Source organism: Myotis nattereri (genome assembly GCF_964212035.1).
Source record: "Myotis nattereri genome assembly, chromosome: 16".
NCBI classification, from domain to species: Eukaryota; Metazoa; Chordata; class Mammalia; order Chiroptera; family Vespertilionidae; genus Myotis; species Myotis nattereri.
The window spans coordinates 20,837,096-20,856,524 of NC_138091.1; the positions used below are offsets into that span (position 1 = coordinate 20,837,096).

The 19,429-nt window shown below is 45.3% G+C and overlaps 2 protein-coding genes and 1 pseudogene across 3 annotated transcripts in view; 1 reads left to right on the plus strand and 2 right to left on the minus strand.

Moving 5' to 3' along the window:
• Positions 1–19,429, plus strand: part of LOC308531825 (phosphofurin acidic cluster sorting protein 2-like) — a 185,539-nt pseudogene that overhangs the window by 91,471 nt on the left and 74,639 nt on the right. The window lies entirely within an intron of this gene.
• Positions 536–1,501, minus strand: LOC308532874 (olfactory receptor 3A2; the record flags this gene model as incomplete). Its single annotated transcript, XM_081110538.1, has 1 exon — positions 536–1,501. Exon 1 carries the CDS (start codon positions 1,481–1,483, stop codon positions 536–538), a length of 948 nt encoding a protein of 315 aa, XP_080966664.1. The 5' UTR covers positions 1,484–1,501.
• Positions 8,291–9,250, minus strand: LOC308533003 (olfactory receptor 3A2-like; the record flags this gene model as incomplete). Its single annotated transcript, XM_081110714.1, has 1 exon — positions 8,291–9,250. The coding sequence occupies exon 1, from the start codon at positions 9,230–9,232 to the stop codon at positions 8,291–8,293; it is 942 nt and encodes a 313-aa protein (XP_080966840.1). The 5' UTR covers positions 9,233–9,250.

A 19,429-nucleotide genomic window follows, 5' to 3' on the forward strand; every position in this document is an offset into this window, starting at 1 on the left:
AACAAACAAACAAACAAAAAAAACAGAAAAAAGAAAAGAATGTGAGTTGCATGCATGTAGAGCAGTGGTTCTCAACCTTCCTAATGCCGCGACCCTTTAATACAGTTCCTCACGTGGTGGTGACCCCCAATGTCATTGTTACAAACTGAACATAATTAAAGCATAGTGATTCATCACAAAAACAATATGTAATTATATATGTGTTTTCCGATGGTCTTAGGCGACCCCTGTGAAAGGGTCGCTCGACCCCCAAAGGGGTCGCGACCCACAGGTTGAGAACCGCTGCTGTAGAAACTTTTGTCTATTTTGTTCGTCTGTGCCCTAGAGGAGCATTTCTATCACATACGCAATTCAATAAATATTATTGTGTGAATAAATTATGTAGGATTTCTTTGCAGGACAAACACACCACACAAAAACTTCTGAGATGAAAACCTGTAAACGAATCATCCATAATCATTTCCCCAGGTTCCTGACTTTATGGGAAATTTTCCTGAACCCAAAAAAGGCAGAAAAGGAGAGACCCTATCACCCCTCAGGTTAACAACCGCCTCCCCACAAACACCCGCCACAGGGCACCCTGAACATCAGGGTTCCTGAGGCTGTAGATGAGTGGGTTCAGCATGGGGTTGATAACTGTGTTGAAAATCCCAACCCCTTTATCCTTGTCTGAAGCCTCCTCTGTACCCAGACGCATGTAGTTGAAGATACCAGTCCCATAGAAGAGGCAAACCACAGTGAGATGGGAGCCACATGTGAAGAAGGCTTTCTTCCTGCCCTCCACTGAGCGGATCCGTAGCACTGCAGCTGCTACGTGAGCATAGGACGTGACAATGAGAGTCAAGGGAGTACCTGCCATTATGAAACCAACAGCAAAGAGCAGCAGCTCATTGAGTTGGGTGCTGGAGCAAGAGAGCGGGAAGAGCTGTGGCAGGTCACAGTAGAAGTGATTGACCTCATTGGGACCACAGAAGTTGAGTGTAGTTAGGGCAATAGTGTGGATCAGTGCATTGGTGAGGGCACAGGCCCAGGACACAGCCACCAATATCCACTGGACTGAATGGCTCATGCGGGCGCTGTAGGTGAGGGGCCGGCTAATGGCCAGAAATCGGTCATAGGCCATGGCTGTCAACAGGAAGCAGTCCACACCAGCCATAAGGTAAAAGAAAAATAGTTGGGAAAGGCAGGCATCATAGGAAATTGTACGCTTGTGGGACAGCAGACGACCCAACATTGCAGGAACAGTGACGGTGATACATCCAACATCTAGAACTGATAGGTTCCCCAGGAAGAAGTACATGGGGGTGTGGAGTTTAGGCTCCACCAAGATGGCAGCCAGGATGCTGAGGTTGCCCCCAACTGTGAGCAGGTAAGCAAAGAGGAAAAGTACAAAGACCAGAGACTGCAGCTTCTCTGTTTCAACGAGGCCCAGCAGAATGAACTCAGTAACAGCAGTCCCATTGGTCGAAGCTTCTGGATCCATGAGTCCCTGTGAGGAAATGTCCCAGGCACGGAAGCATCAGTCCACCTAATGTATTTACTCCACATAAATGTTTCGAACGACCTATGTTCACAACTCCCTGACAAGTTCCCAGTGCTCCAGCTGATGGTTTCCCTCCCACTACTACCTCACTCACGGACCTACCACCACCTCAAAGCCTCTATCCTGCTCTCAGATGAGATGCCCTGAACCCCCATCCCCTGTCCTTCCCATACTCTCTTTATTGAAAGGGCCAGAATACTTGGGAAAATACATTAAGAAAAAAGCAGGCTTTCTCTTGAATGTACTAAGATTAAGATGGAATTTCCCCATTTTACTCTGGGGGATTAGCCCAAACCAATAAGCATATTTCAAAATAAAAACTAATGATAGTTCTAGTAAAACTATGGGGCATTTTATAATATAACCTAGGTTTACCAGGCTTTTATAAATAGTGAAGATGAAGCAAAGATATGGCAAGAATCAGGGAGATGAACCACATGAGTGTGGATATCAGACACTGTAGCCAAGTACGTTTCCCCAAGGTGAGAGACATACTCTGAAATATAAATTCAAAATGCCTCAGTCAATAAATTGCCAGTGTTTTGTTGTTAATTAAGACCATACTCTAGACTTTGAATAACAGCTTAATTTAATGATTTGTTCTCTTTCTGGTATCTGCCACCTGCCTCTGAAATAAAAATTGCAATATAACCCATGGGTGGTTGCTGCTAGGAGCAGTTAGGTTTCTGCATTGCAAAGCCACTATCCTCCACTTGTCCTTGCCTTGGGCATGGCCCATTGACCTATAGCTCTAAGGAGAGGTCCCCACATGAAGCAAGCACAGACATTGAGCCAGATGGAGCTAAGTTCTTCAGCTCTTATAATAAACTCCTGGTCAAAATATATTTATGTGCCTTTACTGCCCATGGCATAAGCAGAGTTGGAGCTTCACAGAGAATGATGTTATTCCTTGCAGAGAACACACTGGCATCAGAGGATGGAGTCTGGTGACTCTAACAAAAGGGAAAGGGTGGTGAGGGCCTAAGTTCACATGGATAAAAAGTTGGATGCGGTGAACTCTAACATAGTCTTAAAATTCTAAGCACACATACTTGGTGAGATAGGAAGGGGAGGTCATCCTCAGGGGTAATCATCATTTATGAAACTGATAATTGATAAATGCTTTGCAAATTGACAAATCAATAGATGGATAACAGCTAATTACATATATTAAAGAATAATTTAATTAACTACTCTCCACTTTCCCTTTTGGATCCATTTTAACATAAGCATTAGATTATGACCCTGTGATTTGTTACTTCTTTACAAATGCTGTTTTCTTTTTTTTAAATTTTTTTAAAAAATATATTTTATTGATTTTTTACAGAGAGGAAGGGAGCTAGAGAGAGAGTTAGAAACATTGATGAGAGAGAAACATCGATCAGCTGCCTCCTGCACACTTCCTACTGAAGATGTGCCCGCAATCAAGGTACATGCCCTTGACCAGAATCGAACCCGGGACCTTTCAGTCCACAGGCCAACACTCTATCCACTGCGCCAAACCAGTTACTGCTCAGGCTGTTTTCTTTACCTGAAACTGCTTCCCTCCAACTCCACATGGCCAAGCATATGAAGATTTCACTCAAATACTGGCTGCTAAATGAATTCTTTTTTTAAAAAAAAGTCTCCATCTCAAAAGGATCTCTCTCTCTCTCTCTCTCTCTCTCTCTCTCTCTCTCTCTCTCTCTCTAATTCCTTTCTCTCTCTTTCTCTGCTGTCTCAGCTGCCACTATACATTATTTCACGGAACTTAACTGCTATTTACCTTCTAGCTAAGTCACTTTTCTAAAAAGCATATCTCCACGACTTCTCTGTAGACTGATTCAGTTTTCCAATAGCAGTACTTACCATAATACTTCACACAAGGTAGGTACTCAATATTCCTTAAATAAATAAATGATGGTTCAAGTGCTTATAGGATTTTCAAGAAGGAGGGCTCTAAAATGAGCTGGAGTTGTCAGGGAAGACTTTGTGACATTGAATTTGCAGGAGACTTTTATGCATTAGTCTGAATGAGGGGGAGGGAGGGGCAAGTGCAAGGTGTAAGGTTGCTGGAGGGACTAACTACTGCTACACTGATAAGTTTATTTTCATGTAAATCACCCAAAAGAATAAGGCCCTTAGGAGGGTGAAACCTTCCAGACAAGTAAGTTATAGTCAGGGATAAAAGAACAACAAAACAGCTGCTGCCAACCCTCTGATGGCCAGAGGTACAACTTACCTGAAATCAGTGGGATTCTGAGATGACCTGCAATCATGCAGTCATATCTACAGGATCTGACAGGGTCACCATGATGCCCAACATGAGGAGCCCTCCTGTATGACCACTCTTGGGGCCTTGTAATGAGCCCCAGGTTCTCCTCACTGAGCTAAGACAGCTCCCTACTCTGGAACTCCACCAGTTCCTCCCAGTGATGAGAAGGCTCAACAACGCCTGAGACTGGAGTGAAGGCTCCAGGCTGCCTGATGAAGTCGTCCTGGGCAGTGAACTAGACTCAGGGAGTCCCTTCACACTCTCCCCTCAGAGTAACAGGGAGCAGGTGGCTTCATCCAGGAAAGGGGGCCTTGGGCAAAGGGGCCAGAGAGGAACCAGGACCTTCCTGCTATCTTCCCAGATCTTTCCTTGAAAAGGCTTCCCATCAGTTGCACTATGTAGAGTTGGGTTTGAGCTGATGGCAGCAGAGGAGCAAAGGAAGGATCCCTGAGAATACTCACCCTGACATGAGCATAGAAGCCAGTGGGTTTCCTTCAGGGAAGAAGCTATGAGCTGTGCAGACTCAGTTATCTACTCAGAAAATGAGGAGCTACCAGTATATAAAAGAAAATGAGGAAAAGCAAGCTGACAGCTTCTCTATCCAAGGTCTATTTTCACTGGGTGTTATCCTCTGGGGAGACCTCAGAAATGAGCCCTCCCAGGAAAGAGGGGACAGCTGGGAGAGATACAAGTTGTTTTGTAAACAACTCAAGCCATTCATAAATATAGCAAAAAGTCTTACTCCTTCTGGTAGTTAGATTTGTTTTTAAAAAGCCTTATCTCTGCCCTGGCCTATGGCAGGGAGTTGGGGAAGGTGGTATAAATTCCCCTTAATGGTGGGTTGCTGAGGCCTGTAGGACTTGTCCATATCCTTAAAGTCACACAGCAAACTAGAGGTGTAATTAAGACTAGATACAGGTTTCCTAGGGATGGGCTTTCTTTCCCAGAGGACAGCCCCAAGCAGGACCTTTGAACAGAAACAAGCTCATTCCCAGACTTGCATCAGCCCTGGGATGAGGAGGAGGCCCCAGAAGAGAGGCAAGAGGGAGAAGCTTTCTCCAAACCCACTTTTCTAATGAGTTTTCAGGAGTGTGGTCCTTTCCCCCTCAGGGCCTTGTTAGTAGGGGCTACTGGGACTCTGCCTAGGGGCACCTGTAATGGTTCTGGAAGTGGTGGTAAAGAGCTATTCCTACTAGAAGGACCCCAGGGAGGCTGCCTACCAATATGATGATCTCGGCCAGGCCCTTGAAAATTGAAAGCCAGGGTGAAGGTCATAGATTAACAAACAGAAGATGTGTGAGGTGGAGTGATGTGTTCCCCCCACCCCTATACCCACCAGTAACTACTCACCCAACACCTCATCCCCCAAGAGAGAGTGCTCTCTCTTCTCCCAGCAGAGAAGCCTGGTGCAGGAAGAAAAGCACTGTAGACAGACCTGCTCCTCTGGTTCCTAGTTGTTTGACTGTGTGCAAGCTGTTGCACCCTTCAGGGACTCAGTCTCCTCATCTGTGAAATGAGCATATCTTCTTTCACAGGTTATTAGTGAAGATTATTAATGAACTAAGACTCATTAAGCCGCTAGTAGAGGTTCAAGAGTACATGACATTTATGAGTTCATGTTACAGACATTGGAGTGTAGTCAGAACCTTACATGCCTGTCCTCACAACACTTCTATGAAGGAGATCAGAGCAGACAGAACCAATGTTCTGACTCAGTTCTTCCTCGGCCCTTTTCTGATTTCAGCCCTGGCTGGACTGGACTCTTCCCTGTAGGTTTCTGCTTAATGTGAGCTGACAGTGTGTAGCCTCTTCCTTGGAATCCTCTAATATCATGAACAATGGGACGGGGAGGCTCACTATGTCTGAGCACATGTGGAGCTCAGAGGGCAGAGGACAACTCGAAAGTAGGAGAAAGGAGCCAGTGGGTAACCCCCCACTGCCTCTTCACCAGGCAACCCTGAGAGGCATCTATATGCTCTTGCACAATCCAGTCTCTGCTGTCCACAGCAGGGACCTTGGAAATGACCCTCAGTCAGGGGTACTTCTTCCTTCTTTGTGTCACTCTCTTCATAGCCTCAGTCTTGCTCCCTGAGACCACCTCCCAAATAAAAAAAAACTTGCTCTTGCTGCCTGAGATGACTTCCCATTTAAATTGCACATGCATCTTGTCTTGGGCTCTGCTTTGGTGGGAGCCCAAGTCTGACAGTTGGCCATAGGATAGCCCTAGGAAGCACATTCTCCAGCTGAAATTCTGAAACTGGGCCATTCATGACTGCTTGTGGTAAGTGGGGCTGGTGATAACCTCTAGCATAATTACTGACACTTGCTTGTGTTAGGTTGTGATGAGGTGCAGGTGAAAGGCGAAGCACAGGTTTATGTGTTAGCTCTAGTACACTAATGTTATGAGAACCACTAGTGGCCAGTGCATGGATTTGTGCACATTGAAAGGGAATTAATTAGAAGATGTCAGGCAGGGTGGAACTGGGCAAGAAGGGCTTGACAAGCCCTGGAGCCAACCTCCTGCAGTCCCTCCCCAGCGGGCCTCACTTGGGAAAGCGTGCAGTTCAAAGGGCATCTGTCGAGTTAGTTAGGTCCCTTGGCCTAGCCTGTAGGTATCAGGCCAAAATTGGCTCTTTGACATCCTCTGAGGGGTCTCAGAGTGTGAGAGGGCACTCTGCAAAGTTGCTGTCACTCAGCAGCTCCTGCGTTGAGTGTCTGCCTCCTGGTGGTCAGTTCACATCATAACTATGGACGGTTGGTCGGAGAGACACTTAGCCTTTTATATATATAGACTAGCAGCCCGGTGCACAAATTCATGCAAGTGTGGGGTCCCTCAGTTTGGCCTGTGATTGGGGGCCATCAAGGCCGCCTCGTCCAGTGCTATCTGGGCCAATCAGGGCCATCCAGGCGGAGGGACATTAGGAGGTTGGCCGGCCATAGGAGGTTGGCTGTGGGAGCACACTGACCACCAGGAGGCAGCTCCTGTGTTGAGCATCTGCCCACTGGTGGTCAGTGTGTGTCATAGTGACCAGTCGACTGTTCATTTGGTCACTTAGGCTTTTATATAGAGAGATAGTAATTATACATAGTGGAGTTTTGAAAATAAAGAGTGGTTTTTGTTAACCTTCTTACAAGTCTTGAAAAAATAGAATGATGAACCTAGGTCTGCCAGCTAACAATTCAAGGTATGTTGTGAAAGCCAGGATACTTCTATAGCAACACTTAATGAGACATTAATCTTCTGCAGCCACAAGGCAGACAGTGCAGAAAATCCAAACTTGGACCTAAGTGTAAGGGTGGTAGAGCTATAAGGGATGATGAATGTGTAGCTTAGTTGCATCTCCTATGCTAAGTCCAGAGCCCTTAGAGGGAAGGGATGAGACCTTGAGTCCTGGATGGGAAAATTTGAGAAGGTGAGCATGAGCATTTGGAATCCCCAAAATCAAATGTTCCTGAACTTGACTGGTAAAAGCATCCTTGCTCCCTTGCTAGAGGGAGTCTATTTTTTTAAAATTTATTTATTTATTTTTTTGCAAAGACCATGCAAAGGAGGTGATTCTCATCCTACTCAAGAAGTTCTCCCATTTCGCCTCAGTGCCTCCAGAAAATGTAGGATAGGTCTAGGCATACGAAAATCCCATCTATAATCCAAGAGGAAATAATTATCTCCTGAAAAGAATTCCCATAGCTGGCTGAGGCATGCTGAATAATGGCCCCCAAAGATAGCCAGGCCCTAATTCCTAAAATCAACTTTTGGTATGGTGAAAAAGACTGTAGATTGTTAGGGGTCTTCAGCTAGGGAGCTTGTCCTAGATTATCCAATGGAGCCCAAAAAGCAGAGTCCTTAGAATAGACAAGTAGAATTACTTTATTAAAGAAGAGCAGAAGGCAATATTATGAAGGGAACAGAGATTGGAGTGATGTGGCCACAAGACAAAAGATGGATTCTCCCCTGGAGCCTCCGGGAAGAACTTTCCCTGCTGACACCTTGAAGTTGGCCTTATGGGACTCATTTTCGATTGGCCTCCAGACCATAAGCGAATAAATTCCTGATCTCTAGGCATATGTTTTATTACCAGACCAACTATACCTGAACTCCAGGGAATCAGATGACCCTCTGGTGGGGAGAATTTGCAGGAATATTTGGGAAACCCAGGCTATAACCAAAGAGTCATTTCCTATGGGACTTGAACTGTAGGCATTCAGGGCTTCCAAGGTTTCACTTCTACCCAGAAAAGGGAGCTCACAGTGACTGAAGCTGTAATTTGTCAAGGGAACTGACAGCATTAATTTACCTATATATAAACTATAACTGGTCAGGGTTCTTTGGGAAGCAATAACTATTACCCCTACCAAAAAAAAAAAAAAAAATTCCTTATGCTCAGAGAAATAGAAGCAGTTCTCAATCATTTGTCCTAGTTACTGGCCCCAGAGGATTTCTCCTTAGGTCCAAAAAGAGAATAGGAGGAAGTGACAGTGGAACCCTAATTAAGTCAGTAACGCTTCCCTGTTATTACCCGACAGAGGGCACCCTGCACAACAGGGTTCCTGAGGCTGTAGATAAGTGGGTTCAGCATGGGGTTGATAACTGTGTTGAAAATCCCAACCCCTTTATCTTTGTCTGAAGCCTCCTCTGTACCCAGATGCATGTAGTTGAAGATACCAGTTCCATACAAGAGGCAAACCACAGTGAGATGGGAGCCACATGTGAAGAAGGCTTTCTTCCTGCCCTCCACCGAGCGGATTCGTAGGATTGCAGCTGCTACGTGGACATAGGACGTGACAATAAGAGTCAAGGGTATACCTGCCATTATGAAACCATCAACAAAGAGCAGCAGCTCATTGAGTTGGGTGCTGGAGCAAGAGAGCGGGAAGAGCTGTGGCAGGTCACAGTAGAAGTGATTGACCTCATTGGGACCACAGAAGTTGAGTGTAGTTAGGGCAATAGTGTGGATCAGTGCATTGGTGAGGGCACCGGCCCAGGACACAGCCACCAATATCCACTGGACTGAATGGCTCATGCGGGCGCTGTAGGTGAGGGGCCGGCAAATGGCAAGAAATCGGTCATAGGCCATGGCTGTCAACAGGAAGCAGTCCACACCAAGCAGAAGGTAGAAGAAAAATAGTTGGGAAAGGCAGGCATCATAGGAAATTGTACGCTTGTGGGACAGCAGACGACCCAACATTGCAGGGACAGTGACAGTGATACATCCAGCATCTAGAACTGATAGGTTCCCCAGGAAGAAGTACATGGGGGTGTGGAGTTTAGGCTCCACCAAGATGGCAGCCAGGATGCTGAGGTTGCCCCCAACTGTGAGCAGATAAGCAAAGAGGAAAAGTACAAAGACCAGAGACTGCAGCATCTCTGTTTCAACGAGGCCCAGCAGAATGAACTCAGTAACAGCAGTCCCATTGGTCACAGCTTCTGGATCCATGAGTCCCTGTGAGGAAATGTCCCAGGCACGGAAGCATCAGTCCACCTAATGTATTTACTCCACATAAATGTTTTGAACTGAAGCATCTATCTTGTACAAAAACTACTGTTTGAAATTTTAATCCTGCTATCGTGGCTCCTGTAAATGCTTGCTTGCTTAAATAATAAGAAAAGATGAGTACTCCCATTCCAGAGAGGCCATAAATCTTCCCCAGACAAAGTTATCAGTGCTGGTGCCAGGCCAGGCCTTTTGTAGAGGTCTCAAAGCCCCAACACATAGGGCTCTTTAAGAACTTCCAAAGGGGGCCAGAAAACCCTATATTTGGGAGACAAAGAAGGTTAAAAGATATAAATAGGGAAACTTCCTCCATGTCAGGGACCAGAAGTTGAAATACAGTTTTCTCTCGGCCTGTGCATAACAATAATAATACTAATGATGATGATGATGATGATGATGATGATGATGATGATGATGATAATAAAGTCTAACCCCGTCTCCCTAAGCGTTGCTGGGTTCTTCTCCAGTCTTCTGTAACATTAATGGTTCTCTGAAACACTGGGAAATCTACCACACTTGACCTTTTTGGCCTCTGGTGAGTGGACTGGGCTTGGGGACCAGGGCTGCTGGATAGGCCTCCAGGAGGCGCGGCTCTGCTGATTTCGCAGAATTGAACTGGGGGACTCTGAGAGCTCCCAGACCTCAGCCCAGGACCCGGCTGGCATCTGGAGAGAGTGGACAGACACCTCTGGACCTTTTGACAGAATCAATAAGGTAGGGGCCCCAGTCAGTCAGGCCCACTTCAAGTGAGTGGTAGGGGGAGCTTGATCACCTCCCCAGAAGCCATACACCTTCCTCAGGCAATTAATCAAGAATCAGATGAACTGTTTAAACTCTGAGTAAATATCTGGTAGAAGTCAAAAACTCAGATTGTCTGGTATATAAATGTAAGTGTGAGAGTTTGTGTGAAGCGAAATCTACTTCATGCCATCTGGCTGTACACACAAGAGTATTTGTTATCTCTTTCTGTTGTTTAATTTATTTAAAGATAGGGCAAACCCCACTTTAGGGGGAAGCCTAATTGTGTATAGTAAAGCTGAAGGCTGTGACGAACTGCTCCAGAGCGAGTGTGGGTGTGGGGTGATGGTGGTGGGATTTGCTGGGTAGGGTGGTAGGCTCTCAGCCTGCTGAGATAGAGGAGCCCTCAGCTGGTGGACAGGGAGATGGTTGGAGAGATCAAGAGTAGTAAAGGAGGAGAATTTAAGATCCTCTGGGTTTTGAGTAAAGAGGAAAAATCTGTGAGGGAAAGAAACTGTTACAAAAGGAAAAAAAAATCCTTAAATGTAAAAAGCCTAAATATCCAGGATCTCAGACCATTTGCCTTGTTTCAGGACAGAGTAAATGGTTAATGCAGAAAGGGGGGAGGGGATGTTGACAGTTCATTATGAAGTAGGGAGAGATAGGTTTTTGTTGATTTTCTACTGGCTGCAGACTGCTCTGCTGGTGTAGGAGTCTGGTCCGCAGCCTACCAGGTGTCTTATCTGAACTGCACTAGACTCAAGGTCACAAGTTTTCTGCATGTGCAGTAAATCTTTCTCTGCCACATATAGTTCTCTTTAACCCTTCCAATACTAAATTACACCGATACAATATCCTTGAAATTACATAAGGAAAAAATCTAGCAGTCTTTACAAAAACAAGTTTTAATTTACCTGTTCTTAGTTTATCACAGAATGTCCAAGGCATGGTTATGCATTTTTAAAGGACATAGAAAGAAGGTTTAAAGGCTAATGCAAAAGTATAAAATTTGTAAAGGTTGTATATATGATAAAAAGGAAAAGAGAAATGTTAAAAAGAAATCAAATTAATGTTATCATAATCATCTATTCATGAACCCCCGTCTACCCTGGTTATATATCTTGTATGTCTTGTTTGGCTTGCCATTTTCAGTTATTTATTAGGATCCTCATAGAGTACATAACCTGGTCTTTCCCTTCCTCCCGCACTCCTGATCCTGACAGCATCCGTAACTGGATTAAAGATCTTTTCTTTCAAGAGGCCTCCAGGCTTTCAGTCCACAAGAAATTTCCCTGCAAACCCTTGTCATCCTCTGCCTTCTTTTCTAGGCCTTCTAAGAGTCATTTTTCTCCACAGGTCGGACCCCAGCCTCCAGGAAGGAGGACTGCTACAGCAGTAGTCTGTAGTTTTCGCCGAAACTCCTGCTGTTTCTATTTCTCCCCTCTATAGGAATTGTCTTCCTCTGGCTCACAATAGGAAAGGGGACAAGCAATGGGCCCTGGAATCTGTGAAAGTGGCCGGGGATGAAGCTGATAAAGTTTCCCATTTGTAAGTGTGCTGAAAGGGGACAGGTAGGAAGGAGAGAGGGCTAGATGCCCCATTCTGGCAAAGGAGCCTGCAGAGAAGGCCTCAGTCTCTGCCAGAAAAGAGGACAGGCGGCATAGTGGGGCCTGAAGCCCAAGCCACCACTGTAGAAGTGCTTTGCTATGGGCACACTGTCTTCCTTAGTCATTCTGAGAGGATGTGTCACCCCTCCCAGAAACCATATTTAGTTTAAGGACAAGTCAAATAGGGGGAACCCTACTACAGGGACAGCTGTGACTATCTATTTAAGTGTAGACACATTTTAAATTTCTTCTTGCCATTTAAAGACAGTTACTTTTTTGTTATAATACATTTAGAAAAAGAGTACTCTGAAGAATCCATAAAAAAGGCCAACAAGGAAAATCAGAAGATCTTAAAGCAGGTCTGTATATTTTTCTCCTTATATAATTCCTCTGGAATTTGGCAATATGTAATAAATAAATCATGGCAATACATTTCTTTGCATAAATTCAATAAGACCGGTTTCCAATAGTGGTTTCATTAACCGAAAACTTTGACTGGAGTATCATGTTTTAAAGAGCCCTGTCTGAACTCTGAAGACTTGAAGCCAATCAAAATGCCATGGAGAAAACCTGGTATCCTGCTTGGTAGCCCTGAAAATACATGGCGCTGGAGCGTCAGGCCCATACCCTGCCATCGCTGGTGGTTGGTCAGAGTAGAAGCGGAGCAATAAGGGCAGCTCCGTGTCCCTGCAGAACCACCACACACTCTAGGCCACTGTGAGCAGGAGGGCTGCTGAGATGGGCCTTGAAGCCTAGGGCGTGGGCCCAGATGGAGTCCCTGCAGGTGAGGGATTCACCTAACTCAGTAGCTACTGCAGGCAGGCCTGACTGCAGCTGGAGGGCTTGGCTTCCTGGCCCTGTGGGGCACATTAAGTCTCAATCATGAAATTCTGGCAAAGGTAGTCAGTTACCATTCTTGTTGCAAACAATCAGGCCAAGTTGAATACAATAGATAAATTAGTCTTAATTTAGCTCTTTTAATAAACATAAGGGTAATTTTAAGGAGAAAAATTCTATTTCAATAGAAGTTGTTAGAACTACAATATTTTTTTCCCTTCCACCGGACCATGTGTTACAGTTTGTCTCCACCAGGACACAAGCCCACCTCCTTCTGTGCCCAGGCCTCATCATCCCCATGACAGACAGCACGGATCTCTTGGCTCTGAAAGAAAACTCTCCCTCTTCAGCATGGAAGTAGCCAGAGGACCCACTGACGTCCATTTTCCCTAACAGAATTCAGAGCCAGGATCCTTGAAGTAATTATTAGGCATTAAGAGAGACATGAGCAGAGCAAGGACGATGGGCCAACCAGCACTACCAAAAGTAACTAAGTCTTTCCACCTCTACATATGTGGGACAAGGGGCATAGCCAAAGGGGTACTCACCCAAAGTCTTGGCCCCTAAAAAAAAGGCTGGTAGCCTACTTATCCAAAAGACTTGACCCCATTGTTGCCGGGGTTCTTGTTCCAGCATTAAGAAGAGTTCAGCAATCTGGAAAAGGGGCTATGCATAACTTAAGGAGTCTACAGACAAAATATAATTTTGAAAGGAATTTGGGGGTCAGAGGATCCTAGTTTAAAGGAAACTAAGATCGCCTTGGTCTCAGGACACCATGCTTTTTATTAACACAATTTGTCCTGAAGTGAGGCAGAGATATACACTTCAAAGGGTCAGGGTTTCCTATACAGAGTCCATTGTCAGAATGGGGAGAATTAGCCTACGGCTGTTCAGGTGTTTGGCCAGTAGGAGGCAGTAACATGTAGATTAAGGTGCCCTGAGCTGTCTGGCAGCAAGCAATCCATCCTTTTCAGGTTTGGGGAAATGCCTTTAGCCATTCCCAACAGGTGACAACATATTTGACTCAGCCCTTGTTGAGTCCCCAAGTTCCATCAACCTTTTGATGAAACTCTTGAAATTATGACATGCTGGAATTGGCTTCCGGCACATTGCGCCTCCTACCTTTGGGCAGTAGAAGCAGACAAAGCAGCCCTGGAACTGCCCTAAAGCCAGTGGGGCCTCTAGATTCTAGTGACTCTTCCAGACCCTGACCTACCCACCTCACGGGCTTACACGAAACCATACTTAACTTGCAGAGCTTCTAAAAGATAAGTACTATATACCCAATCTAGAAAAGCTGAAATCCATAACCAGTCTTTACTCAAGTTCTTACAGGCTTTACAGTCTACCCAGAAAGCAATCCAGAAGCACGTTTGAGACACTCTGCCTGTACCAACTTCTGATCTGGTCCATCCTTTCCAACCTGGTGACTCTGTTTGGGTAAAGAAATTTCCCACCCAAGGACTAACTCCAACCTGGAAAGGGCCACCCCCATGGCAGTCAAGGTCAACGGGATCCCAACGTGGCTTAAGGCAGCACAGGCAGAAGGATTCTCTAAAGATAAAACTTTCAGCCCTGACCGGTGTGCTCAGTGGATAGAGCATTGGCCTGCAGACTGAATGGTCCCAGGTTTGATTCTCATCAAGGACATGTACCTTGGTTGCGGGCACATCCCCAGTAGGGGGTGTGCAGGAAGCAGCTGATCGATGTTTCTCTCTCATCAATGTTTCTAACTCTCTATCCCTCTCCCTTCCTCTCTGTAAAAAAAAAATAATAATAATAAAATAAAACTTTCACATGCGCCATATTTTTAATTCTCTTTATAGGACTTAGTAAAGGAAACCTCAAAGCTGAGTAGGCTAACAATGTTAACAACTGCCAAGAGTCAATGATTTGACTCATGTACATAAAACTAGTGGGTAATGAAGCATCCATCTTATATAAAAAGCTGCTGTTTGAAATTTTAACCCTGCTATCATGGCTCCTGTAAATGATTGCTTGCTTAAATAATAAGGAAAATAAGATTACTCCCACTCCAGAGAGGCCATAAACCTTCCCTGGATGAAGTTATCAGTGCTGGCGCCAGGCCAGGCCAGGCCTTTGGCTGAGTTCTCAAAGCCCCAACACATAGGCTCTTTAAGAACTTGCAAAGGGGACCAGAAAACCCCATACTTGGGAGACAAAGAAGGTAAAAAGATATAAATAGGGAAACTTCCTCCATGTTGGGGCCCAGAATTTGAAATACCGTTTTCTCTCGGCCCGCACACAATAATAATAATAATAAAGTGTAACTCCATCTCTCTAAGCGTTGCTAGGTTCTTCTCTGGTCTTTGGTAACAGAACACCTATGTTCACAACTCCCTGACAAGTTCCCAGTGCTCCAGTTGATGGTTTCCCTGCCCCTACTACCTCACTCACTGACTCCCCACCACCTCCAAGCCTCTATCCTGCTCTCAGCTGAGATGCCCCAAACCTGCATCACCTGTCCCTCCCATACTCTCTTTATTGAAAGGGCCAGAATACATGGAAAAATACATTAAGAAAAAAGCAGCCTTTCTCTTTGATGTACTAAGATTAAGATGGAATTTCCCCATTTTACTCTGGGGGATTAGCCCAAACCAATAAGCATATTTCAAAATAAAAACTAATGATATTTCTAGTAAAACTATGGGGCATTTTATAAAATAATCTAGGTTTACCAGGCTTTTATAAATAGTGAAGATGAAACAAAGATAAGGGAAGAATCAAGGAGATGAACCCATGATTGTGGACATCAGACACTCGCCAATTACATTTCCCCAAGGTGAGGGACATACCTGAAATATAATTTCAAAATTCTGTAGTCAATAAATTGCCAGTGTTTTGTTGTTAATTAAGACCATACTCTAGACTTTGAATAATAGCTTAATTTAATGATTTGTTCTCTTTCTGGTATCTGCCACCTGCCTCTGAAATAAAAATTGCAACATGACCCATGGGTGGTTGCTGCTAGGAGCAGTTAGTTTTCTGCATTGCAAAGCTCCTATTGTCCACTTGTCCTTCCCTCGGGCATGGACCATTGACCTATAGCTCTAAGGAGAGGTCCCCACATGAAGCAAGCAGCAAGCACAGACATTGAGCCAGATGGAGCTAAGTTCTTCAGCTCTTATAATAAATTCCTGGTCAAAATATATTTATGTGCCTTTACTGCCCATGGCAAAAGCAGAGTTGGAGCTTCACAGCGAATGATGTTATTTCCTTGCAGAGAACACACTGGCATCAGAGGATGGAGTCTGGTGACTCTAACAAAAGGGAAAGGGTGATGAGGGCCTGAGCTCACATGGATAAAAAGTTGGATGCAGTGAACTCTAACATAATCTTAAAATTCTAAGCGCACATACTTGGTGAGATGGGGATGGGAGGTCATCCTTGGGGGTAAACATCATTGATAAAACTGATAATACATGCGTAACAATTTGACAAATCAATAGATGGATAACAGCTCGCTACATATATTATATTAAAGAATAATTAATCTCATTTTCCCTTTTGGGTCCATTTTAACACAAGAATTAGAGTATGACTCCGTGATTTATTACCTCTTTACTCATGCTGTTTTCTCTACTTGCAATGGCTTCCCTCCAACTCCACATGGCCAAGTATATGAAGATTTGACTCAAATACTGGCTGCTGAATGAATTCTTTTTTTAAAAAAAAAAGTCTCCAACTCAAAAGGATCTCTCTCTCTCCCTCTCTCTCTCTCTCTCTCTCTCACACACACTTTTTCTGTCCATCTCGCTGTCTCATCTACCACTATCCATTATTTCACGGAACTTACTGCTCTTTGCCTTCTAGCTAAGTCACTTCTCTAAAAAGCATATCTCCCCGACTTCTCTGTAGACTGATTCAGTTTTCCAATAGCAGTACTTACCATAATACTTCACACAGGGTAGGTACTCAATATTCCTTAAATAAACAAAGGATGGTTCAAGTGCTTATAGGATTTTCAAGAAGGAGGGCTCTAAAATGAGCTGGAGTTGTCAGGGAAGACTTTGTGACATTGAATTTGCAGGAGACTTTTATGCATTAGTCTGAAGGAGGGGGAGGGAGGGGCAAGTGCAAGGTGTAATGTTGCTGGAGGGACTAACTACTGCTTTCCTACCTGATGAAACAGGTAGGAAATGCAGCAATTCACACACTGATAAGTTTATTTTCATGTAAATCACCCAAAAGAATAAGGCCCTTAGGAGGGTGAAACCTTCCAGACAAGTAAGTTATAGTCAGGGATAAAAGAACAACAAAACAGCTGCTGCCAACCCTCAGGTGGCCAGAGATACAACTTACCTGAAATCAGTGGGATTCTGAGATGACCTGCAATCATGCAGTCATATCTACAGGATCTGACAGGGTCACCATGATGCCCAACATGAGAAGCCCTCCTGTATGACCAATCTTGGGGCCTTGTAATGAGCCCCAGGTTCTCCTCACTGAGCTAAGACAGCTCCCTACTCTGGAACTCCACCAGTTCCTCCCAGTGATGAGAAGGCTCAACAACGCCTGAGACTGGAGTGAAGGCTCCAGGCTGCCTGATGAAGTCATCCTGGGCAGTGAACTAGACTCAGGGAGTCCCTTCACACTCTCCCCTCAGAGTAACAGGGAGCAGGTGACTTAATCCAGGAAAGGGGGGCCATGGGCAAAGGGGCCAGAGAGGAACCAGGACCTCCGTGCTATATTTCCAGATCTTTCCCTGAAAAGGCTTCCCATCAGTTGCACTATGTAGAGTTGGGTTTGAGCTGATGGCAGCAGAGGAGCAAAGGAAGGATCCCTGAGAACACTCACCCTGACATGAGCATAGAGGCCAGTGGGTTTCCTTCAGGGAAGAAGCTATGAGCTGTGCAGACTCAGTTATCTACTCAGAAAATGAGGAGCTACCAGTATATAAAAGAAAATGAGGAAAAGCAAGCTGACAGCTTCTCTATCCAAGGTCTATTTTCACTGGGTGTTATCCTCTGGGGAGACCTCAGAAATGAGCCCTCCCAGGAAAGAGGGGACAGCTGGGAGAGATACAAGTTGTTTTTGTAAGCAACTCAAGCCCTTCATAAATATAGCAAAAAGTCTTAACTCCTTTCTGGTAGTTAGATCTGCTTTCAAAAGGCCTTATCTCTGCCCTGGCCTATGGCAGGGAGTTGGGGAAGGTGATATAAGTTCCCCTTAATGGTGGGTTGCTGAGGCCTGTAGGACTTGTCCATATCCTTAAAGTCACACAGCAAACTGGAGGTGTAATTAAGACTATATACAGGTTTCCTAGGGATGGGCTTTCTTTCCCAGAGGACAGCCCCAAGCAGGACCTTTGAACAGAAACAAGCTCATTCCCAGACTTGCATCAGCCCTGGGATGAGGAGGAGGCCCCAGAAGAGAGGCAAGAGGGAGAAGCTTTCTCCAAACCCACTTTTCTAATGAGTTTTCAGGAGTGTGGTCCTTTCCCCCTCAGGGCCTTGTTAGTAGGGGCTACTGGGACTCTGCCTAGGGCCACCTGTAATGGTTCTGGAAGTGGTGATAAAGAGCTATTCCTACTAGAAGGACCCCAGGGAGGCTGCCTACCAATATGATGATCTCGGCCAGGCCCCTGAAAATGGAAAGCCCTGGTGAAGGTCACAGATTAACAAACAGAAGATGTGTGAGGTGGAGTGATGTGTTCCCCCCACCCCTATACCCACCAGTAACTACTCACCCAACTCCCCATCCCCCAAGAGAGAGTGCTCTCTCTTCTCCCAGCAGAGAAGCCTGGTGCAGGAAGAAAAGCACTGTAGACAGACCTGCTCCTCTGGTTACTAGTTGTTTGGCTGTGCGCAAGCTGTTGCACCCTTCAGGGACTCAGTCTCCTCATTTGTGAAATCAGCATATCTTCTATCACAGGTTATTAGTGAAGATTATTAATGAACTAAGACTTATTAAGCCGCTAGTAGAGGTTCAAGAGTACATGACATTTATGAGTTCTTGTTACAGACATTGGAGTGTAGTCAGAACCTTACATACCTGTCCTCACAACACTTCTATGAAGGAGATCAGAGCAGACAGAACCAATGTTCTGACTCATTTCTTCCTCGGCCCTTTTCTGATTTCAGCCCTGGCTGGACTGGACTCTTCCCTGTAGGTTTCTGCTTAATGTGAGCTGACAGTGTAGCCTCTTCCTTGGAATCCTCTAATATCATGAACAATGGGACGGGGAGGCTCACTATGTCTGAGCACAAGTGGAGCTCAGAGGGCAGAGGACAACTCGAAAGTAGGAGACAGGAGCCAGTGGATAACCCCCCACTGCCTCTTCACCAGGCAACCCTGAGAGGCATTCTGTATGCTCTCGCACAATCCAGTCTCTGCTGTCCACAGCAGGGACCTTGGAATTGACCCTGTCAGGGCTACTTCTTCCTTCTTTGTGTCACTCTCTTCATAGCCTCAGTCTTGCTCCCTGAGACCACTTCCCCAAATAAATAAACTTGCTCTTGCTGCCTGAGATGACTTCCCGTTTAAATTGCACATGCATCTTGTCTTGGGCTCTGCTTTGGTGGGAGTCCAAGTCTGACAGTTGGCCATAGGATAGCCCTAGGAAGCACATTCTCAAGCTGAAATTCTGGAACTGGGCCATTCATGACTGCTTGTGGTAAGTGGGGCTGGTGATAACCTCTAGCATAATTACTGACACTTGCTTGTGTTAGGTTGTGATGAGGTGCAGGTGAAAGGCGAAACACTAGTTTATGTGTTAGCTCTAGTACACTAATGTTATGAGAACCACTAGTGGCCAGTGCATGGATTTGTGCACATTGAAAGGGAATTAATTAGAAGATGTCAGGCAGGGTGGGACTGGGCAAGAAGGGCTTGACACGCCCTGGAGCCAACCTCCTGCAGTCCCTCCCCAGCAGGCCACATTTGGGGCAGCATGCAGTAAAGGGCATCTGTCGAGTTAGTGAGGTCCCTTGGCCTG